Source organism: Mastomys coucha, unplaced genomic scaffold (genome assembly GCF_008632895.1).
Source record: "Mastomys coucha isolate ucsf_1 unplaced genomic scaffold, UCSF_Mcou_1 pScaffold6, whole genome shotgun sequence".
Taxonomy (NCBI): Eukaryota; Metazoa; Chordata; class Mammalia; order Rodentia; family Muridae; genus Mastomys; species Mastomys coucha.
Window position 1 is genome coordinate 84,910,886 of NW_022196912.1, and position 19,955 is coordinate 84,930,840.

Here is a 19,955-nt window from a genome sequence, read left to right on the forward strand (position 1 = left end):
CCAGGAAAAGACAAGGCTCTTACTTTGGCTCATCATCCCCTGAGGTCAATTCTTAAACCCCTAGCTGAAACCCGTGTGCACTTTTAACATAGTGGCTATTCAAAGTAAATTAAAACGGGGGACCAACCTTCCACTGTGATTTGTGTCTTTGCGATCCTGTGGGCCTCTGAACATTGCAAACACTGGGTTATTTGGGGTTGCCTAATGTTTCCAATCAGCTGCAACGCACACCTCTCATTTTCCTTTGAAATGACTGGTGACCATCCAAGGGTTGGTTTTTTCTTCATCATACTGAACTTCTTCCTACCAGTTACCCCACTCATCTGATTCCCAGTGACTTGTTAGCATAAAGCAAACATTAGACTAGACGATGCATTTATCATCAGATCAGGTTAGAAGTGACAACATCTCACAGACATTCGAACCCAGATAAGACCACAGGACAGGAAGAGGCGTGGTCTTTCCTCTCCTCCTCATACAACAAGGGTGGGAGTGAGGAGACATGAGTTGAGGAAGCAAAATGACTTTGAGAGAGATGACACTGCTCATACCCTCGCTTGTAAAATTGCCCACACCAGGATTTTCACATTTTAGGAGGTACTTCAAGTCCCTATGTTTATTATCAATTATTATTATTGTGGTTCAGGTGTTTATGATTGGGTAATAGCTACATATTTTTTAAAAGACATATTTTGAAAAGAATGGAGGGTGCTCAAACGTGAGCTGAAACCATATGACTAATGCTTGCTTCAAAAAACAAAACAGAAAACCACAGTTAGCAGGTAATTCAACAGACACTGAGTGCTACAAAGAAGGCAGAAGAAAAACAAAGAAGACAGTCATACATTTAAATCTTATTTTATTGTTGCATCAAAATTTCCTTTTTCTGTCAAAAGTATGATACATCTTATACAAAACAGTATAAATAACCCTGATTTTCTTCAAATTCCATATATAAAAGTAGTACCTTCTTTTAAAAATAATTACAACATATGGAATTAGAAAATATATAGAATATATCCTTTCAAGACTCTTAAATCCACTCTTTAAACCATATAAATAAGCTGATTTGTAGCAAGCTGATGTTTGTGACTGATTCACAAAGTCTTTCATGTCTATGTAAATAAAAGACAATACTGTGAAGGCTTTAACAATGAAGGTAACAGTCGAATAATTTAAAATAGCACTTGATTCCAACATTTCCCAGCTCATGTCTGTGTGCGGTGTGCGTGTACATGTGTGCATGTGTGCATTTGAGACTCTGTCATGGTAACAAATGCCATCAACAGCAGCCCAGTTTTCAGAGGTGCCCAATCCTTCTGTAGGAATCTGCATGCACTGCTCGCTGCTCCGGTAGCAAAGCCTAGAGAAAGAAGGCAAGTGGGAGACTTCACCCTGGTGGCGACAAGATTATGGCTTATTTTTAGGGGAGTCTAAGTTCACACACGTATAATACAAACACATTCCTAGAAGCACACAGTCACACTACACATGCAAGCAAAGTAACACAAAGGCAGAGGAAACACCTCACTCTGTTCATAGGCACCGTGCAGATTTGTGTCATGTGCAGTATTCTGAAAATTAGAGTTAACACAGCAACCAGAAAAAGAAAAAGCCTAGAAGCCATTCTCCTGCACAACAAATGGGCTCTTCTTTCTTAATAGTTTCTGTCTAATACTGGAGTTATTGGCACAGAATTTTTTTTTTTTTAATTCTCAAATATTGATGGGCTGATTAGAAAAAGCATACTTTAAAAACTGTGTGTGGGAGAGGAATGAGTACATCTTAGCCACATCCCTAGGCCAGATTCCACTTTGGATTTCTACTACGCAATGAAGAACCAACTAAAGCTTCCCTTTCATACTGAACCACAGCTGTTTTTATTATAAAATGTCACCCTAATGCTGGGGAGTAGAGATGTGTCTGTGGCGAGCGGGAGCAGAGCTTGAGCAGTCCACCCTTACAACCTTCATCTTAAAAGCTGACTGTAATAATGGGAGGGGAGAATGGCATACGGAAAGCTGCTAAAGACACGGAGTTATAAAGCACATAAAGATTTTTGAACGTTTTGTTAAGAATGAGTGGATGGCACGGCACAGCATGGGACAGCACGGCACGGGACTGCATGACATGGCACATCATGGGACAGCACGGCAAGGGACAGCACGCCATGGCATAGCTATCTACCAATCAGAGGTAGACCGTGCAGTGTGCTCAGCCAACGTGACTTGCAGAGCTCCTCTGAGGGGATTAAGAAACTGGAAAACTACTTCTCAAATATTAACTGGGGACCTTAAGTATTTCTAAACTAGAAAGAATTGGCAAAGGAGACATTTTATCTTTATTTCTCACTAGTAACTGTATGGGTAAGAACAAATTTAGGAAAAATGAAAATTATGTACTAAGGAGAAACAACTATTTGGAGCTCAAGTAGTTTTTCAAATTTGATTCTTTGAAATACTGAGTGAAATGAACTAGATAACTAAGAACAGGGAGCTAACGAACTGCGTATTCTACATCATGGCTTATAAAGAATTTCCGCCTGTGACTCCTCAGACCTTGGCAGGTCACACTACACAGGAGAACTGAGAATGTCTGTTGGCAGAGATTCCTACCCCAGGACTGAGTTTGTGACATTAAGACTTTGTAACCTTGATCCTCCGTCATGTGCAAGTGTGCAAAGGAGGCCCAGCATGTGGAACTGCCTGACTTATAAGCAGAGAGCTCGGAAGGAAACTGTAAAACCAAAGTGGATGCCAGCACTTCAGTTCTGTGGGTATGTACTCAGGGAGGCAGAACAATGGTGAGAGATGGAGTTCTTCATCCCCACCTTTGGACTGGTTTATTTTTCAAACAGAGGTAAAGTGGATGGGATGATGTGAGTTTCCCCATGGAGAAGGACACTCTGTACCTGTGGTGTGTTGGTTTCGGAGGTCCTGTTGTCAAGCTCCTCCTGCAGGTGCTGGCTTCTCTTCTCTGCCTGCAGCAGCTGTTGCTGAAGCTGCAGAAACTGCTCCCTGGGCACCATTGGACAGGCTTGCTGCTGGAGCAACTGCAGATCCCAGTGAGAGGATGAGCTACGCGTCACAGTGGACCTCAGGGGCTGCATCTGAGGGACAAGGACAAAGCTTGGTCAGTGGAGGGCCTTCTGCCAAGGAAGGTGCCAAGCAGGGAGTACTGAGCCCAGGATCCATCCCTTCATGGCCTCAGAGTCCCTGGTCACCTAAACAGGACAAAGCCTGTTGGGAGTGTGTGGGAGGAGCCCTTTTGTTGCTTCTTGCAGATACTACATTAAGCCTTTCTTAAACATTTCAAGACATGAAAGAATAGACCATCCTCACTCCTGAGTGATTGTAAGGGATTCTAAGTGATTGTAAGACGTACATCCTATGTACGTCTATGACATACATAGCATATCAAAATTATATCTATTTTTTTTTATTCTAGAACATTCAATTGCCTTTTTCCCTTTCATTAAAAGTGAGACAGGAACTGGGAAGATGGAAGAGAGAGCTTTTGCTTTAAAGCTTTTCCTATTTTCCTTACCATCATGGAGATTTGCAAAGAAATCTCCATGAAATCTATACTTCGTCGGCTATGTATCTTCTGGCCCCAAATTAACATTTTAGGTTTATTGTACCTAAAATTATTTTGACCTACCAAGTGTGGGGGTCACAGCCCAGACCACCCAGAACTGAACTAAAAGTATCATTGACAACAGCAAGGAAACAGCCTATCAACATGCTGATGAAATTTAAGGAATGGAAAGGAATGCATTTTAACCAATGCAACATGCTACTTTTCATCTGTCAACACATTCAGCAGACACAGGGCCCAAGGGGAGGCATGCAGTACACATGAGCAGGAACTGAACTCAAGAGGAAGCACCTCCCGGCCCAGGGGAGGGAAATGGACCTCTCAACTTGACATGATGAAATGTTAGGACGTTTCAGAGCCACTATCCATTTGTTTTTAATTCTAAGTCTCTGAGGTGGGTCATCTATTTTGAAATAGTAGTAGTAGTAGTAGTAGTAGTCGTAGTAGTAGTAGTTGTAAATGTGAAAATTACTTATGATAAAGAGTATGACATTATGAACCCACAGGTTTCTAACAGTGGCACACAGTTTTCTTCAAAATGTTTTAAACATCGAGGAAAACCCTTAAGTAAATAGACATATTCTACATTAAAGCAAAGTGAAAAATGAATACTGGCTCTTGTCCATGCATGTATGAACTGTCATAATGAACAGGGATGACTGCACGGACACCATGTCGAGGGGGTTCCCATGCTGTGTAAGTTCACCGAGAGAGTGCTCTACCTTCACACGCTAGCTCGGGCACAGAACCGCGTCCTGCTCTGCTACTTCCAACCACTGAGCTCTAGGTAGAGGTTAGCCCCAGGCAAAAGAAAAACAAAAGATTACAGGAGCTACAGGAAGAGTAAGAAAAGGGCAAGTTACAGTAAGGAAGACCGGGACTGTGCAATGGATAAGAGTCTACACGCAGCCAAGGTCACCTTTGTTGCTCGTCAGCTTGTGGTAAGGGACCTTACAAAATGCAGCTCTGCAGTGGCATCCTCGGCTGCTCTAATCTGGTGGGTTGTGAACTTGGGAGGTTTACCCATACCCAGATCCAGTAAGCACCTAACCTGGGGTTACATCTGGTGCTGACTGGACACACAGAAGAAAAGCATTTTTGTTTAACCCTCTAAACCCAGCTGCTAAATGATACAGCAGGCAAAGAACAGCTAAGGCAGTGTGTAAACCTTTCCTTGAGTGCTCAAAATAAACTGCTTATTTAATATTCAACTACTGTATTGCTGAAAATGCCTAGGAACGGGAGTCAGTTTCAAGCTAGAATTCTTCCCTTTTTTTCAGACTAATTTGTAATCTTTAATTATACTGGAGTGGGTACGTGTTCACTTATGCCCCTTAAACTGGTTTGAAGAGATGAGATAGACTTCTCCAAAGGAAGTATGTGCATCAAATAAGAATTATCTAGAAAGATTTTTCTCAAAGTCTCTGACCCCAAAGATGCTGATACAGGAGCACTTCCTTGCCTGCTCATCATACCTCAACCCCACTGGTGGAAAACTGCTGGAGAGGAAGGAACGCGTGGATCCCTCAAGTAAGTACAAAAGGCAATGAGGCACCTGTTTTCTACCCCGCTACAATCATACTGCAGCCGGACTTGACCAGGCTGGTGAGAAGAGTGGTTACCGCTAAAGGGTTAGAGTGGAGAGTAATGAAAGGTTTTAGAAACAATGGACTTAAGTCATTGGATTATAAACTAAAAAATGGGTAAAGTTGCAAAGTTGTTACATACACGTCCCCAAGGTTGAGGGAGTAAAATCATGCCCCAAGCCCAACTGTATAATCTAAACATGTGAACTGTACAGGGTGTGAGTTATCTTAAAAAAACCCAACCTGGAACTAGATGTGGTGGCATGTGCCAGAAGCACTCGGGAGACCAAGGGGTGATAAGTTCAAGGACAGCCTGAGCTACATGGCTCAGAAAAGTGGAGGAAAAATAAATCCAGCCTGTATAACCATAGAATTAATAACTCAGTCTTGCTTCCTAATGGGAGTTTCACTAGAATAGTATATAAAATGTTCTTTTCTGTGTTTAAATTCATGCTTCTCCCTTATTCAGTTCTGGTACCAGGAACATTCATTTTCCTTATCAGCAAATATTTACTACTAGGGAAAAAGAATGGCAGGAAATGGCTGATGCCTGTTAATAATAGAAATGGGCCTGGGAGAGCGGAGCTTCCCAGGCTAAGGCAAATAGGCGAAGCCCCAGCTTACTGGTAGAGCATGTGGACCGAGTCCAGCAGTGGATAAGTGCATACAGCCCGTCACCCTTCAGGTTCTTAGCAGAGCTCAGCTTCAGATAGCTTACTCATTAGCGCCTCTTAACTATTTCATATCTACATCAAAGCACAGGCTGAACTCACAGTTTCGAATGCACTTATGGAGATTTCACCAATCTTCCCATTAGTGGATAAATCAGAGAACATAAAATTGTCAGACCTCAGTGGGCATTTAAATGTCACTGTGTTGCCTTTGCCCAAATTTCACATTATTTTAAAGCTAAGCATTATAGCCACCTTGCCATAGATCCAGCTTTATAAGGAAAATACTTTGCCAGATGTCCTGGCACATGCCTTTAATCCCAGCACTTGGGAAGCAGAGGCAGGCAGATCTCTGCATTCTAGGCCAGCCTGGTCTACAAAGTGAGTTCCAGGACAGCCAGGGCTACACAGAGAAACCTTGAGTTGAAAAACCAAAATAAAATTAAACAAACAAACAAACAAACAGAAAATACTTTGAAACCTTCCTTCTTATAATCCTGCCTTGAAAATAAAACAAAACAAAATGTGTACACACATTATTTTAAGAAGATAGCAGAATACATTCTCTGTGTACTTCCTTATACAGATTTTATAGTTCATTTCTTGTTAGATTAATTTTTCATCTACCCATAGCAAAAAATCTCCATGATGTCTTCTGTCCTGAAGGCTCTGCATTTGTTCATATCCTGTAATGTTACAAAAGCACCCTGGTTGCCAGGGCCCATTGTACCCACATTGGTTAGTTTTCCAAATCAGCTTAACTTTTGTTAGTTGTACCTTTTGCAAGGTGCAGCTGAGTTACAAATGTAACCAATAAGCCATGGACACTGTTTGCTTTTTGATCACTGGGAATCCAACCCAAGGCTTTACACATGCAAGGGAAGTTCTCTACCACTGAGCTCTATCTGGGTAAGATGGCAGTTTCTGACCTGGCGAGATGGCTCAGCAGCTAAGAGCACTGACTGTTCTTCCAGAGGTCCTGAGTTCAATTCCCAGCAACCACATGGTGGCTCACAACCATCTGTAATGGGATTCGATTCCCTCTTCTGATGTGTCTGAAGATAGCTACAGTGTACTCATATATATATATATATATATATATATATATATATATATATATACATATATATACATATATATATATATAAAATAAGTGAATAAATCTTTTTTTAAAAAGAAAAAGAAAAAAAGCTGGCAGTTCCTGTAAAGAAACCTAAATGCAGATGTTGTCAGAGTTCTCCATACATCTGGACAGGTCGTGGAAGAGTGATTCTATCACAAAACAGTGCAGGCGAGGAGCATCAGGAAACTGTTACATCTATACCAATGACCAGAGCTCTGGGCTCCTCAGGCAGTATAAGGCAGAGTCCCTGTGATCCACATTTACTGATGTATATAGGACTTTACATTTGGGGTTAAAGTTATTTTTCATTCAGCAAAGCAGCATGGGCACATGACTGTAACTAAGCAAACATTTGGGAAGTTATCATTTTGGGAAGATAGACCAAAGAATCAAGCCTGACAGACTTTCCGAGAAGGAATTCAATGCCATGTCTGGTCTCTCCTGATAAGTGGCTCATAGGTATTCTCCACAGCTCAGATCATTTACTAACCTCCATTAGCTTCTCGTCCAGTCTCACCTGTTTCTTCTTCAGACCTTCGTTTTCCAAATGGATTGTTTCTAATTCTCGCTCAAGGGAACTTATCTGACTGACCTGTAAAGAACATACAAACTAAAATAAAACTTTTAAAAAACGAGTTGCTCTCTTTTATTTTTGATAAATTTACATTAGAGACCTCTAGCCTTGGAAGAAAGCCAAGATAATTCTGCAAAGAAAACCAACCAACAAACAATTCAGTGCACACCATTACACGGCTGGCATTTAAGAAATCTGGATTTAACCATCATGTCTCACATAGACCAGATTTTTCTAAGGCAGCTGGATTTAAACTTCTCTGCCACCCATTGTAAGAAATACACATTACCTACAACAAAATAGCTGTGCCCACAAGTGCGCATGTGTACATCAGTTCCAAGAGCATACTTAGTTGGAAAAACTACTTAAGAAAACACAGCCCCTCCCACTTCCTCTACATCAGCACTGCCCTGGCTTGTTCATATACAATCTCACACCATCTCTGACTCCTAATGCTTGTTCCCATTATGGTTTTATTAATAATCTCCATTTTTCAGAAATGTCCTTTTTGCTCTAACACATTTAATTTCATAAATAAAAGTGAAGATAAAAGTCAAAAGCTTTTCTTTATGGATTTCTAAGTAAATTCTTTCTCTTCAGATGCACATTTCTTTCCAAACACTTATCAAACATTAACTGGGAGGTAAGGAATTTTCCGACTTCTTAGTCCCCTCAGAGCAGCTTTGCGGGTCACATTGGCTTGGCATGTTCCACGGTCCATTCCGCTTTCTCCACTCCTACTTAGTGGAAACCTGTGCTGTGCTGTGCTGCGCTGTGCTGTGCTGTGCACTTCCGTCACTCATTCTTAACAAAGCCTTCAAACTTCGAAAAGTCTTTTTGTTATTTGTTTTGTTTTTGGTATTGTTTTTTAAAACCTAGGTTTTAGGGGCTAGAGAGATTGCTAAGTGGTGAGGAGCACATACTGATCTTCAAGATATTCAGAGTTCTTAGAAACCATGTTGTATGGCTTCCAACAACTCCAGCTCCAGAGACCTGACACCCTCTTTTGGCCTCTACACTCATGTGCACATACCCACATACAAACATACAATTTAAAATGAATTATTTTAAGGTGATATGTGTGTGTGTGTGAATTGTCTTCCTTCTAAAAGCTTAAATTGTTCTTGTTTTTAAAAAAAATCTTTACTTAATAAAAAGAATGATGATGCTGTTTTGACAAGCTTAGGAGGGCTCCAAGGGTCTGAGGAAGGCTCAAAGCTGCCGCTCCTGTCAAGAAGCAGACCCTAGGCATACACTGGTCAGAACACAGGGACTTGAAAAACCTACCTTCCTGCTAGTAGGAGATCGTTCCTTCTGAGATTGTTCACATTCTCTCTTTAAGGTCAATTTTTCTTGTTCTATGGACTTCACAGAACATGATTGGTTGAGTTGGTTTTGGTGTTTGGTGGGAAGAAGGTTGGATTCCAGTTGACGGACCTAGCAAGAACAAGGAAGAAATGCCTATATAGCGAGCCAGCCGGAAAACAAATGGCAAACAGAGAACGTTTTATTTACTACTTGGATTTCATGGTATTAAAAATCACTTTTTATCTGGTCAGGGTAAAGTCCCAGTTTACCTATGGTAGAGGGCTGAGGTCCCAGTTACCAGGGAGACTGAGGCAGGGGATCATTTGAGCCCCTAAGTTCAAATCAACCTGGACAAGAGTCTAGTAAGACCTAGACTCTGAATTCTGAAGCCTATTTTTTTTTTAAAAAAGTTATTTCTAAACATCCTTTCTAGATAAACCTGGTTGAGCTTACAAACTCAACTCATTAATGGCATGTTGAGGAGATTTCTCTGACAGCTATGTTTCAGGAGCCCAGAGTGAATGTGAAGGACCTGCTGAACAAATGGGACAGTAGTCCTGGGATTTGTGGCTCTGTCATGGTCAGAACGTTTAGAGGTGGCTTAGGGTGACTGCTGCTGGGCCCATGCATCTGCCAATCCCATGAGGACAGGGACCATGGCTGTCCTGTCCTATCCCCACTGTAGATCCAGTAACAGCAAATTCTTCTGTGCATAGTAGGCATTCTCAAGGAAAATTCATGATGCTTGGAATTCCACAGCAAAAGTGCTGAGACACAGGTTAAGTGGTTGACAACACAGCGCAGGGAAACACTTGTCAGCTGGGTGGTTATCAGAAACTTTAAAAATGATTCTGGCCTTGAAATGCTAAATCTCTACAAAGGGGCCCCAAGTTTTCTCTTACAGAGAGTTAGCTTGTCCCCTAAGATCTGAGCCTGAGTTTGTCATTTTGTTATTATTGGTCTGGGCAGCTAACCAGTTTGAATGAGGAATATATGAATATCATAATTTTCTTTTTTTAAAAAAGATTTATTTTTATTTATTTTATGTGTATGAATACACTGTAGCTATACAGATGACCTTGAGTCATCATGTGTGTGGCTGCTGGGAATTGAACTCAGGACCTCTGCAGGCCCCGCCCGCTCTGCCCCCAGCCCCTCATTCCTGTGTTCAGATGCACCAGAAAAGGGCATCAGATCTCATTATGGGTGGTTGTGAGCCACCTTGTGGTTGCTGGGATCTGAACTCAGGACCTTCGGAAGAGCAGTCAGTGCTCTTACCCGCTGAGCCATCTCGCCATCCCGAATATCATAATTTTCACCAGTTGGTACTTTTACTATGTGGGTTAAACTCACAGATGCATTTTAATATACAACTGCTTATATAAGAATAGTTTACGTATATAAATTTATATATAAGTAAATGAAAACTTATTCATCTCAAAATAAGTCTGCCATCACAAGGTACTCCAATCTATTCTAAGACTGTATCAAACAGCTTATTTTCATATCTAATTAGTCATTTCAACAGCATGCAGCCTTTGAGTTACCTTCTCCCGGGAGTGTGTGAGGTCGGCTTGGGTGTTCTGTACCACAGTCTGGAGTCTCTTGCTTTCCTGACAAAGCAGCTGTGGTTCTTCATTCATCAGATGGTCCAGTTTGTCCCAGGACAGCCTTTTCTGTTGGCCCTGGAGCGCTGAGAGATGGGGAGCTGCTTCTGAGACCCAGTCCTGAACAGAGAATTGGAGCATTAAAACTTACCAGCAATCTGACAGGCCACTTCTGTCCTGAGACAGGTTTCCTGCTTACCTAACAACAATCCTCAGTGAATACTTTTCAAGCTTATGTGTATATAGACAGGGAGAAAATGATACTCTTGGGGTTTGATTTTATTTTAAAGGTTTAAAATGATCATTGGTGAAATAGACCAATCGACTTCAATAGAAAGTTTGATGGACGGGTTCTGACATGGTCTACAAAGGACTCAAGTGTCAAGGGGTTGATGGTTTCAAAGTTGCTTCCTTCTGGGAAGCCCTCTTTGAACCTAGATAACACTCTTCATTAACAGAAGACACAGAGAACTCAGAGGCACTGCAAGGTGCATGCTTCCACAGGCTAACCCTGCCTGCTTCCACAGGCTAACCCTGCCTGCTTCCACAGGCTAACCCTATCTGGCTTTCACACAGGCAAGCTTGCTCCCTTTTAGACTCCACAGCACTTATTGTTCTTGTAATTGAGGCTTGAATTCAAGAATACACTTTAAGATACCAAAGTGACTTTTTTTTAATCCTAAAAATAACTTTTAGAAAATGAAAAAAGGTAGTGTAGCTAGATAAGCTTCTGCCTTTTAAGTCAAACCTGAAAAAAAAAAAGTTTAAAAGGTTTGGGGAGAATTTCAGACCCGTGATATTCTTAAAATTTAAAAACCTACCTTATTTTATTTTAAGTATTATCCATCGAGAGATAAAAATAACTGAATCATTGGCTAGTTTTATGATTATAGGAAAAAATTAAACATGTACTGGACACGTAGAACGCTGCTGGTACTCTGTGCAAACATTAAGCAGCTCTGTAATATTTAAAATGAGATGTGTTTTTGACAGCACCAGGAAGGGCAGCCAGCTATTTTTTTAAGCAGCTTTTCCTAGACTTTCTGTTGATGCAGAGGCAAGCCAATTGGCAGAGGTGATTCATAAGTCAGCACCATTGTCTTACGCTAGAGGTTTCCTTTTCTGTACTTTTACTGTGTGGTTTTCTTTTTCTTTTTTCTTTTTCCCTGTAGATGGGTGTTCCTAGCTTAATTTCCCTTAATGTTTTTCTTGGCTGATTTCCCAAGCATGCTTTTCTTTAAAATTTGAAAATGCTTTTGTCTTAGTCTTTTAACTTCTTTGGTCAAAAAAAAAAAAAAAAAAAAAAAAAACCTTTGGTACCACTATAATTCCATTTATATATGGTTCAGAAGCAAACATCCCTGACCTATAGTGGCAGAGAATACAAAAGCAAATCCCCGGGGTTATCAAGTGGAGGAGACAAAGGATATACGCAGAAATGTTTTACTGTTTGGTTCAATAGTGGCTACATAAACAAATTAAAAAAAAAGTATATATAAAACCACATTGAGAGAAAACCAATCTGACTAAACAGACTAAAATAATTTATAGAATAATTACAAAGAGAAGAGTAACCTTGCTGATGGCACTCTGAAGCTGTCTGTGTAATGACATCACTTCCTGCTTTAGAGCCTCTTTTTCCTGTTGAGTCACTTGGAGATCTGATTTGATCTGGGCCATCTGAAGGTTTACCTTCTGCAGGATATCTTCTAAATTCTGAACCTGCAAGGTGAGAATAATCATATATGGTGACACAAACGTTCATGGTCTCACCTCTTACATGTCCAGGAAAGGATAAGCAAGGGAATGCCAAGGCACCTTCCGATATAATTTGAGAAATTCAGTTCTCTTTCCAGCAATTCAGTGGGAACTCAGGGTGCTTCATATATTTACAGTGAAGTTATATTTAGGAAAAAAGATAAACCTGTCTGGGGCCAGGCACTGCTGACATGGGCATCCACCAGCCTGCCAGGAGCTGGGGGACACAGCTGGGGAATGCCCGCTGCCACTATCAACCACATTCACACTGAGTCTTGAGAAACTACATCTGAGTCTGAAGTGTTGGATTGTGAAGGACCTCTTGGTTGAAAATAATAGTTTATATTTGTAGAATTCTATTTTACACTTGTATCTCAAATGTATCTCAATTCAAGTTTGGAAAAGGCAGGTTGCTATCTTGGCCTTTCAGCATTAGAGGGCATGGGCTTGCTTTAGAAGTCCTGTCCTACATCAGAACCAGCCTCTTGAAGCATTATCCTTGGTAAGGAAGCACTGCTCATAAGCAGTAAGCTCAGGCTAATGGGCTTCGATGGACACAGTGCTTTTTAAATTATTTTGCATTATTGTAAAGATGTCTCAAATGATGTCCCATGGGATCATTCTGTGGCTACTTGAGTCTCATCTTGAACACTCTCTGGCGGGCCATTCTGTGGAAGGTGAAGATACTAGAAAATACTCATTATGGAGATACAGCAAGAACCGTCTAACACACCTTTTCCTGGGATACCGCCAGCTGTGACTTCAGGCTCTCGCTCTGCTCTTCCCAGGCCTCCTGTTCCTGCTTCATTGTAGCAATTCTGTGCTCTAAGAGGCTTGATTCTGCCAACTGTTTCAGAGAGGACACAAAAGGTAGGTCAGTGTTTGTGCAAGCAAATCTAGACTCAGTTTATGGTTTCCATCACTCCCATAAAGAACCGCCCCCCACCTGCCTTGAGAGAAGGCCAGGCAAGGGTTGGGGGAATGTACATCACTACCATCAAAAATTGGTCCACCTGCCTTAAGGAGAAGGCCAGTGGGGTTGGGGTGGAGCTTTCCTGGCTCTGCCCTACTTAAAGTCATGCCTCTCTTCTTCGCCCCGTTTTCCTTTTTCTGTGGTTTTTTTTTTTTTTTCCTCATAGCATATCCTATTTTGAGGGCAAAAAGTAGACTGAAAGGCAATTGGAAATCTCAAGATTGTATTTTAACATGAAAATAAAGAATGCCTATAAGGCAGGTGGAGCAAGGAAAGTCACATCTTTGTATTGTTAGTGAAAATATAATAGAAAAACAGTGTTTGTCTATGATAGATTTCAGAGGATAAAAGCCATATTTCTATTATGTAATAAGGTGATATTATGATGATGATGATAATGAAGATCTACCGAATAGCATCATGATATAGTGAGAGAAAGTCGTGATGCCAACTTCACTGGTCTAGGCTCACATAACTCCATCTGTAACTCTGGACTACTACAGGAAGCCCAGGGGCCGGAGGCAATAGGGAAACGCCTGCCGTGGCACGCACTCTACACTGAGGGGAAACTCTATTGTTTCCACTACCTTATCTGCACAGCTCTTTAACTCTTCACTCAGAACTTCTTTTTCCTTCAGCAGTTTTTCGTTGTAGCTTAGAATGCTAGACATTTTTTGCTGGAAGTCAGAGAGGTCGGGACACCTGTGCTGCTGTAAGAGATGGAACAAATGAGCCGTCACCTCCCAGCTGTGTTTATACTATAAACTTGAAAAGGAGGCATCGGTAAACAGGGCACTTGAGTGGCCCTGACATCTTCCCGTCTGGACATATTTCAGAGGATATATAAACTCTAGAAGCCTATAATTAACTTTGACTAACTGTCCCCACTAGCTTCTCACCATTCCCTAGCTGACTACTGAAACGTCCACTTAGACCTAAAGAAGCAGGCAGATGCACTAAATGATGGCGCTAGCTTTTAATCTTACTATCCCAGTTACAGGACATATTGCTCTCCTGTCTTCAGTTTTACTTCTGCATGGCACATGTTACTTTTTTTTTTATCATGCTTTAAAAGAGGTATTCAAAATGTATTTTTCAAACTACGTCAGTTAAGACTATAGAATTAGCTGAGCACAGTAATCCTCATGCTTGAGGTGAAGATGGATTTAGAACAGCACTTCTCAAGCTGTGGGTTGGAATGCCTTTGGCAAACCTCTATCTCCAAAAATATTAATATTAGGATTCATAACTGTAGCCAAATTATCATTATGAAGTAGCCACAAACATAATTTTATGGTTGGGGGTCACCATGACAACATGAAGGTCTGTATTAAAGGGTCATAGCATTAGGAAGGTTGAGAACCACTGATTTAGAATATCAGTAGCTCGAGAGTATCAGCCAGGCCTGACTTCATACATAGTTGTTTCTAGTTAAACCAGGGCTTTATAGCACCCTGTCTCTACAAAGAAAAGAGTTACATGGCACGGTTGCTCACATCTATAATCTCAGCACTGGGGGGAGGGTGTGGGGGAGACTGAGGCGGGAAGATTGGAAGTTTGAGGCAAGCCTTGTTTCAAAAACAAAGTAGGGGGTTGGTATTTCTCACATACAAGTATAAGCATGTGGGCAAGTGAAGGCTGTGCCCTTCCCCTGGGAAGGACCCTAATGAACTCCCAGTCACAGTGGACATGCTGGCCTCCTTCTCTCTGCTCACAACAGAGGCAAACCAGGCTACCTGTGTTCTTTTCAGCATCCATGATGGTACCAGTGTCATGCTGGATGCTTTGCTGCAGAGGTCTTTCTGGATACTGCAGGATGTTTCATGGCATCTCTGGCTTTATCCACTACACTCCGTAATACTAGCTCCTCAACTTGTGAAAACCACAAACATCCCGGTGCTAGGAAGCAATGCTCACTCCGACCTAGTTGGAAGCCACTCCTAGGAACCAACTGTTTCCTGTGCCCTTTAATCCTTCCTGGACTTTATACATGTCTTAATAAGAGCATTCCTGTTTGGCTTTCAAGTGTTCAACCCTGTTACCATTATGATATAGCCATCTCTCTATTTGAAGGCCTCCTACATAACACTGGAATTAGCTATGACAAAATAGATTTTACAGGTTGGAGCTTGTGCTCAACTGATAGCAAATCCAACATACCTCATAAGCCTGAACAAGTTAGAAGGACATAGGAAAACGGCCTTGGTGTACCTGCACATCAATGTAATATGGGGCCATCCCCTTTCCCCAGGACCTGTCCTCTTAAATCTCTAACACCACTTTGGGTATCTATCAGGGGACTTCCTATGGATGCTATTTATGCTTCTTTTTGGTATGATATGTAATATACAGAAAGTGTTTCCAGAGCTCTAAATCACATCATACAGCGTGATATGCTTTCCGGGTCTAAGCTGCAGGGCAGCAAGGATGGGCTGGCACCCAGTAGCACCTTCCTCAAAACTCATCATGACAGAACGACTTCCTACTATGTGCACATAGGAACTCATGGCTATTTCATCTATTTACACTAATGGTTTGGAAAAATGAGTAATAAAATGTGCCAAGTAATGTCCTTCTTGGTTGCTTTTCTCCAGCTGTGCCACACAGTCTGTACATGGACTGGGCATTAGCACTGAGAGAGTGAGCAAGCAGGGGAGATGGAGTTAATTATAACAATGTTATATTTATATTATGATTAATTATAGCAATGGCTCCAAGATACTCTCATCTCACAGGAAGACTGTGAACCTTAGCTTCCAGCATGCTATATAGAACAAATGGAGTTTCTACTTGTGGCAGAAAAGATACACTCTGGCCGGGCGGTGGTGGTGCATGCCTTTAATCCCAGCACTTGGGAGGCAGAGGCAGGTGGATTTCTGAGTTCGAGGCCAGCCTGATCTACAGAGTGAGTTTCAGGATAGCCAGGGCTACACAGAGAAACCTTGTCTTGAAAAACCAAAAAAGATACACTCTACACTACAGTGCCTGGTACAGAAAGTCTTATAAAATGCTTGTTTGGTGCCAGTCCTGAGTGAAGAATTACCACAGACACAAGTGCTCTGAGGTTGTACGCCATTACTAGCTTAGGGAGTCAATTAGAGATCAGTTCAAACACTGATGGTTCAGGTGTAGTGTGAACCTAGTTAAGACCGGGCTGCTGCAGCATTTAGGGAAAGGCACCTGATGCCTACAGGCTGAACAGACTCAGGAAGAAACATTTTATAATCTGATAGCACAAATAGGAAAGTAATCTGAGGGTGGGCAAATGAATAGAACAATGAAATCCTATTATAAAAACAAAATTATATCATACAATGAGACCAGTGCATCGGAAACCATCTTACAGATAATAAAAGAAGACTGGAAAATATCCCATCCATAGTTTTTTAAGGTATACCCTCTTTTATATTTAAAATTAAGTCTTTGTTTGAAACTCTGAAATAGCCTTCTGAAAACCAAACTAATTTTTTTTTTTTTTTTTTTTTTTTTTTTTTTTTGAGCATTCAGGAAACCAAGGCAGGAGGATTGTGTAGCCTGTACTGATCTTGAATTCACAATCCTCCTGCCTTGGTTTCCTGAATGCTGGCAACACAAGCAGGCAATCTCATACCCATACTGAGCTCCACAGGTTAAACTTGTAAATGTGAGAGAGCGTGCGCTCCTAGAAGGTGCCTCCTGCCTGCCACAAGGAAAAGGTACAAGTGGGACCAAATTCATTTGGGTCTCCAGAAATCAGAGAACAGTTCTGGAATACGTGAGCCAGAAAGTCATCCTCTCGTCAGACAAACTGATGTTTTATATCTGGCCTGGAGAAAGTAGAACAACAAAAATTTGAAATAGTTAGGCTTCATAGTAACAAAATTTTAGAGTCTACCATACAAATAAGCTGTTTCACTAGGGAATTAGTAACACACTTGTGACTCAAGTCGGCAACTTGAAGCAATAAGCTGGTCAAACAACCATGGCGCAGAGGGTACTTGGTGGCTGGAGACGCCCCACAGGTGGTGCTGCACCTTGCTCTACTCTAGCAGCAGACTTACTTGCTTCAGTCTCTCCAGTTCATCTTTGAGAAGGAGGTTTTCCTGCTCCACAATGTGAGTCTGCAGTTTAACTTCAGAAAGTTCTGCCTCCAGAGAAGACACCAAAGTGGAAGTCTAAGAAAGATATTCGACATATCACAGACGTAGTCATTGTCTGGGGAAGCTTCACCAAGCCCACAGAAGACAATCTCAAGGGACCAGTAAGACCAGCTCAATGGCATTACTTTGAGACTATTTATCTTTATAGTCAAAGAACCGACCAGATTATCTTCAAAGATTCTCCATGTGTATAGCATGGGTCTGAGGCCTGACCCACATCTTTGGATGTTTCTCTACTATAAAGTTACCTTCTCCTGGGAGAGGTCTTCTGAGGTGGTGCAAATTCCTTCTTTGAATTTCTGCTTATTCATTCCTGCACCCACCATTCTGGCTACAATAACCATCACTAAGGGTTTTCCTGAGGATGATTTTCTGTTTTCTTTCCTTGTTTCAGCTTTTGTTAGATTTCTATAAGAAAGAGAAGTTGCTTCTCCCCTAATTATTTATTCAGTCAATCAATGCTAATATGCACTCACATGGCTATTACACTTAGAACTATTTCATTTTATACTATATTTCACTGATCCAACTGCTTAAGGCTAGCTAGTAGGATCTCCTTTAGGTGGGGGCCTAGGTCATTGGATTTGTTCTACTTTTGGTTTTTACTTATTTATTTTTTTAGTACCTTTTTCTGTTTGGCACCATGGGACATTTCAGGTTTGACTTGTATCTTTTCTGTTTTAACCTTGGAAACCGACTTTTCAAGGTGCTTTTATAGGAGGATATTAATTGGAAATCAAGATCTGGTTACCCCATACAAAAACATCTATGTTCCTTTCTCTAGCTCTCTGAGACTGATGTCTCTGATCCGACAGTATCAGAGGGTTCACCTTAGCCCTGTGACACTGTGACACTCTAAGTTTCTTCTCCAACAGCTGTTGGAGAAACACAGCTCTCATCCTTGGTCTGTGCTCTATGTGCTTACGCATTCACTTCTAGCAGATACAAAACAACCTTGCCTATGAGAACTCACGATTTCTGACTACATTATTAAAGTATTTGTGGACTGCTCATTCTTGTCCCTACTGTGGTTATATTGCACATAGTGCTGGTATCATTTGTTAGTGTTTGGGTTCTCCTTTTGTATTCCTGCACTCATCATGATTGACTTTGATTGTCTGAGGTCTATAAAACTTGTGTGAAACAGAGCTAGGATGTAGCTCAGTGGTAGAACAGTCGAAAAGCTCCAGGTTAAATTACCAGAACACAGAAGAGTTAGAGCTTTGTATAAAGAAAAGTCAACAAAGCCCGGCTCCCCTCCTTGGCCTTTCTACACATTCCAATTTCACCGTCCGTGTCTCTCCCTCCTAACTTTTCTGCAGCCATCTCTTTAGTGTCTGGTTTATCACTCTCATAATTCCTTAACATAATGGGCAGACACATGTGTTTCTTCTCTAATGTCTCTCTTACCCCCTTTACATGCACGGAAGCACACTGCAGATACACTTTGTGGCTCCATCAACAAATGAACATCATGTCCTGGAAATCATTTCACATTGGGTGTTCTCATTCTTTTTCTGTGCCTCCCCTTTTAACAGCTGTATAAGACAACACATTGTATAGCTACGCCACAAGTCAGATCAATCATGCTTTCACACATGCGCATCGAGATTGTTCTAGTAACTTTGCAAATATGAACAAAGCTGGGATGAATTTCCTCATGTGTACGGCTTTTCACATGGTTGCAGGGATACGTTAAAGCTAAATTCCTAGATGTGAGACTATTGGGTAAAAAGTGAGTTCACATGGGATGATGCCAGGTAGTGCCAAAATCCCTCCACACGGATGGTAGCAGTGCACAGCCCCGCGACGTCTGACGACGTCTGCCAACACAGCCTTGCCAGGAGAACATGCTGTTGGGTAGTTTTGAACAGATACCAATCTTTCAACTGAGGAATTACATGCCAGTACTGCTTATTTTACATTTCTCTAATTATGATTGATTTGGAACATCTGTTCAGAGCTTTGAGGGTCATTTTAATTTTTTTTTAAACTTCTTTGTTCCTGTTTTTTTCAACATCGCTATCAGATTTTTCTTATGTCCCTAAATTTTCTTCTACTTTAAAAAATTTTTTTTCACATTTACTGATCTTGTATATGTATGTACATGCCTGAGTACATATATGTGCACCACATGCGTGCAGGAGCCCTCACAGAAGAGCCATGAGATCCACTGGATGTGGAGCTGTGAGTTGTCATGTGTGTTCTGGGAAACAAACAAGGATCCTGGGCATGTGCATCAGCGCTCTAACCTCCAGCCATGGCTGCAGCCTGGGCATATGCATCAGCGCTCTAACCTCCGGCCATGGTTCCAGCCTGGGCATGTGCATCAGCGCTCTAACCTCCAGCCATGGCTCCAGCCTGGGCATGTGCATCAGTGCTCTAACCTCCAGCCATGGCTCCAGCCTGGACACCCTCCAGCCATGGCTCCAGCCTGGGCATGTGCATCAGTGCTCTAACCTCCGGCCATGGCTCCAGCCTGGACACGTGCATCAGCGCTCTAACCTCCAGCCATGGCTCCAGCCTGGGCATGTGCATCAGCGCTCTAACCTCCAGCCATGGCTCCAGCCTGGGCATATGCATCAGTGCTCTAACTTCCAGCCATGGCTCCAGCCTGGG

At 41.7% G+C, this 19,955-nt stretch overlaps 1 protein-coding gene across 10 annotated transcripts in view; it reads right to left on the minus strand.

The window, feature by feature from the left end:
• Nin (ninein) overlaps positions 1 to 19,955 on the minus strand; it is a 102,551-nt gene that overhangs the window by 6,573 nt on the left and 76,023 nt on the right. For 4 of the 10 annotated variants that reach the window (XM_031357257.1, XM_031357255.1, XM_031357265.1 and 1 more), the window contains 8 exons: positions 17,238 to 17,351; positions 13,785 to 13,907; positions 12,958 to 13,071; positions 12,042 to 12,188; positions 10,407 to 10,586; positions 8,839 to 8,988; positions 7,468 to 7,569; positions 2,912 to 3,109 (listed from right to left, as the gene is read on the minus strand). In XM_031357257.1, coding sequence (XP_031213117.1) covers positions 2,912 to 3,109; positions 7,468 to 7,569; positions 8,839 to 8,988; positions 10,407 to 10,586; positions 12,042 to 12,188; positions 12,958 to 13,071; positions 13,785 to 13,907; positions 17,238 to 17,351 — 1,128 coding nt within the window. Of the gene's footprint in view, positions 1 to 1,168; positions 1,364 to 2,911; positions 3,110 to 4,319; positions 4,381 to 7,467; positions 7,570 to 8,838; positions 8,989 to 10,406; positions 10,587 to 12,041; positions 12,189 to 12,957; positions 13,072 to 13,784; positions 13,908 to 17,237; positions 17,352 to 19,955 lie in introns of those variants that run through there. The other 6 variants (XM_031357262.1, XM_031357261.1, XM_031357264.1 and 3 more) reach the window with 6 other exon arrangements.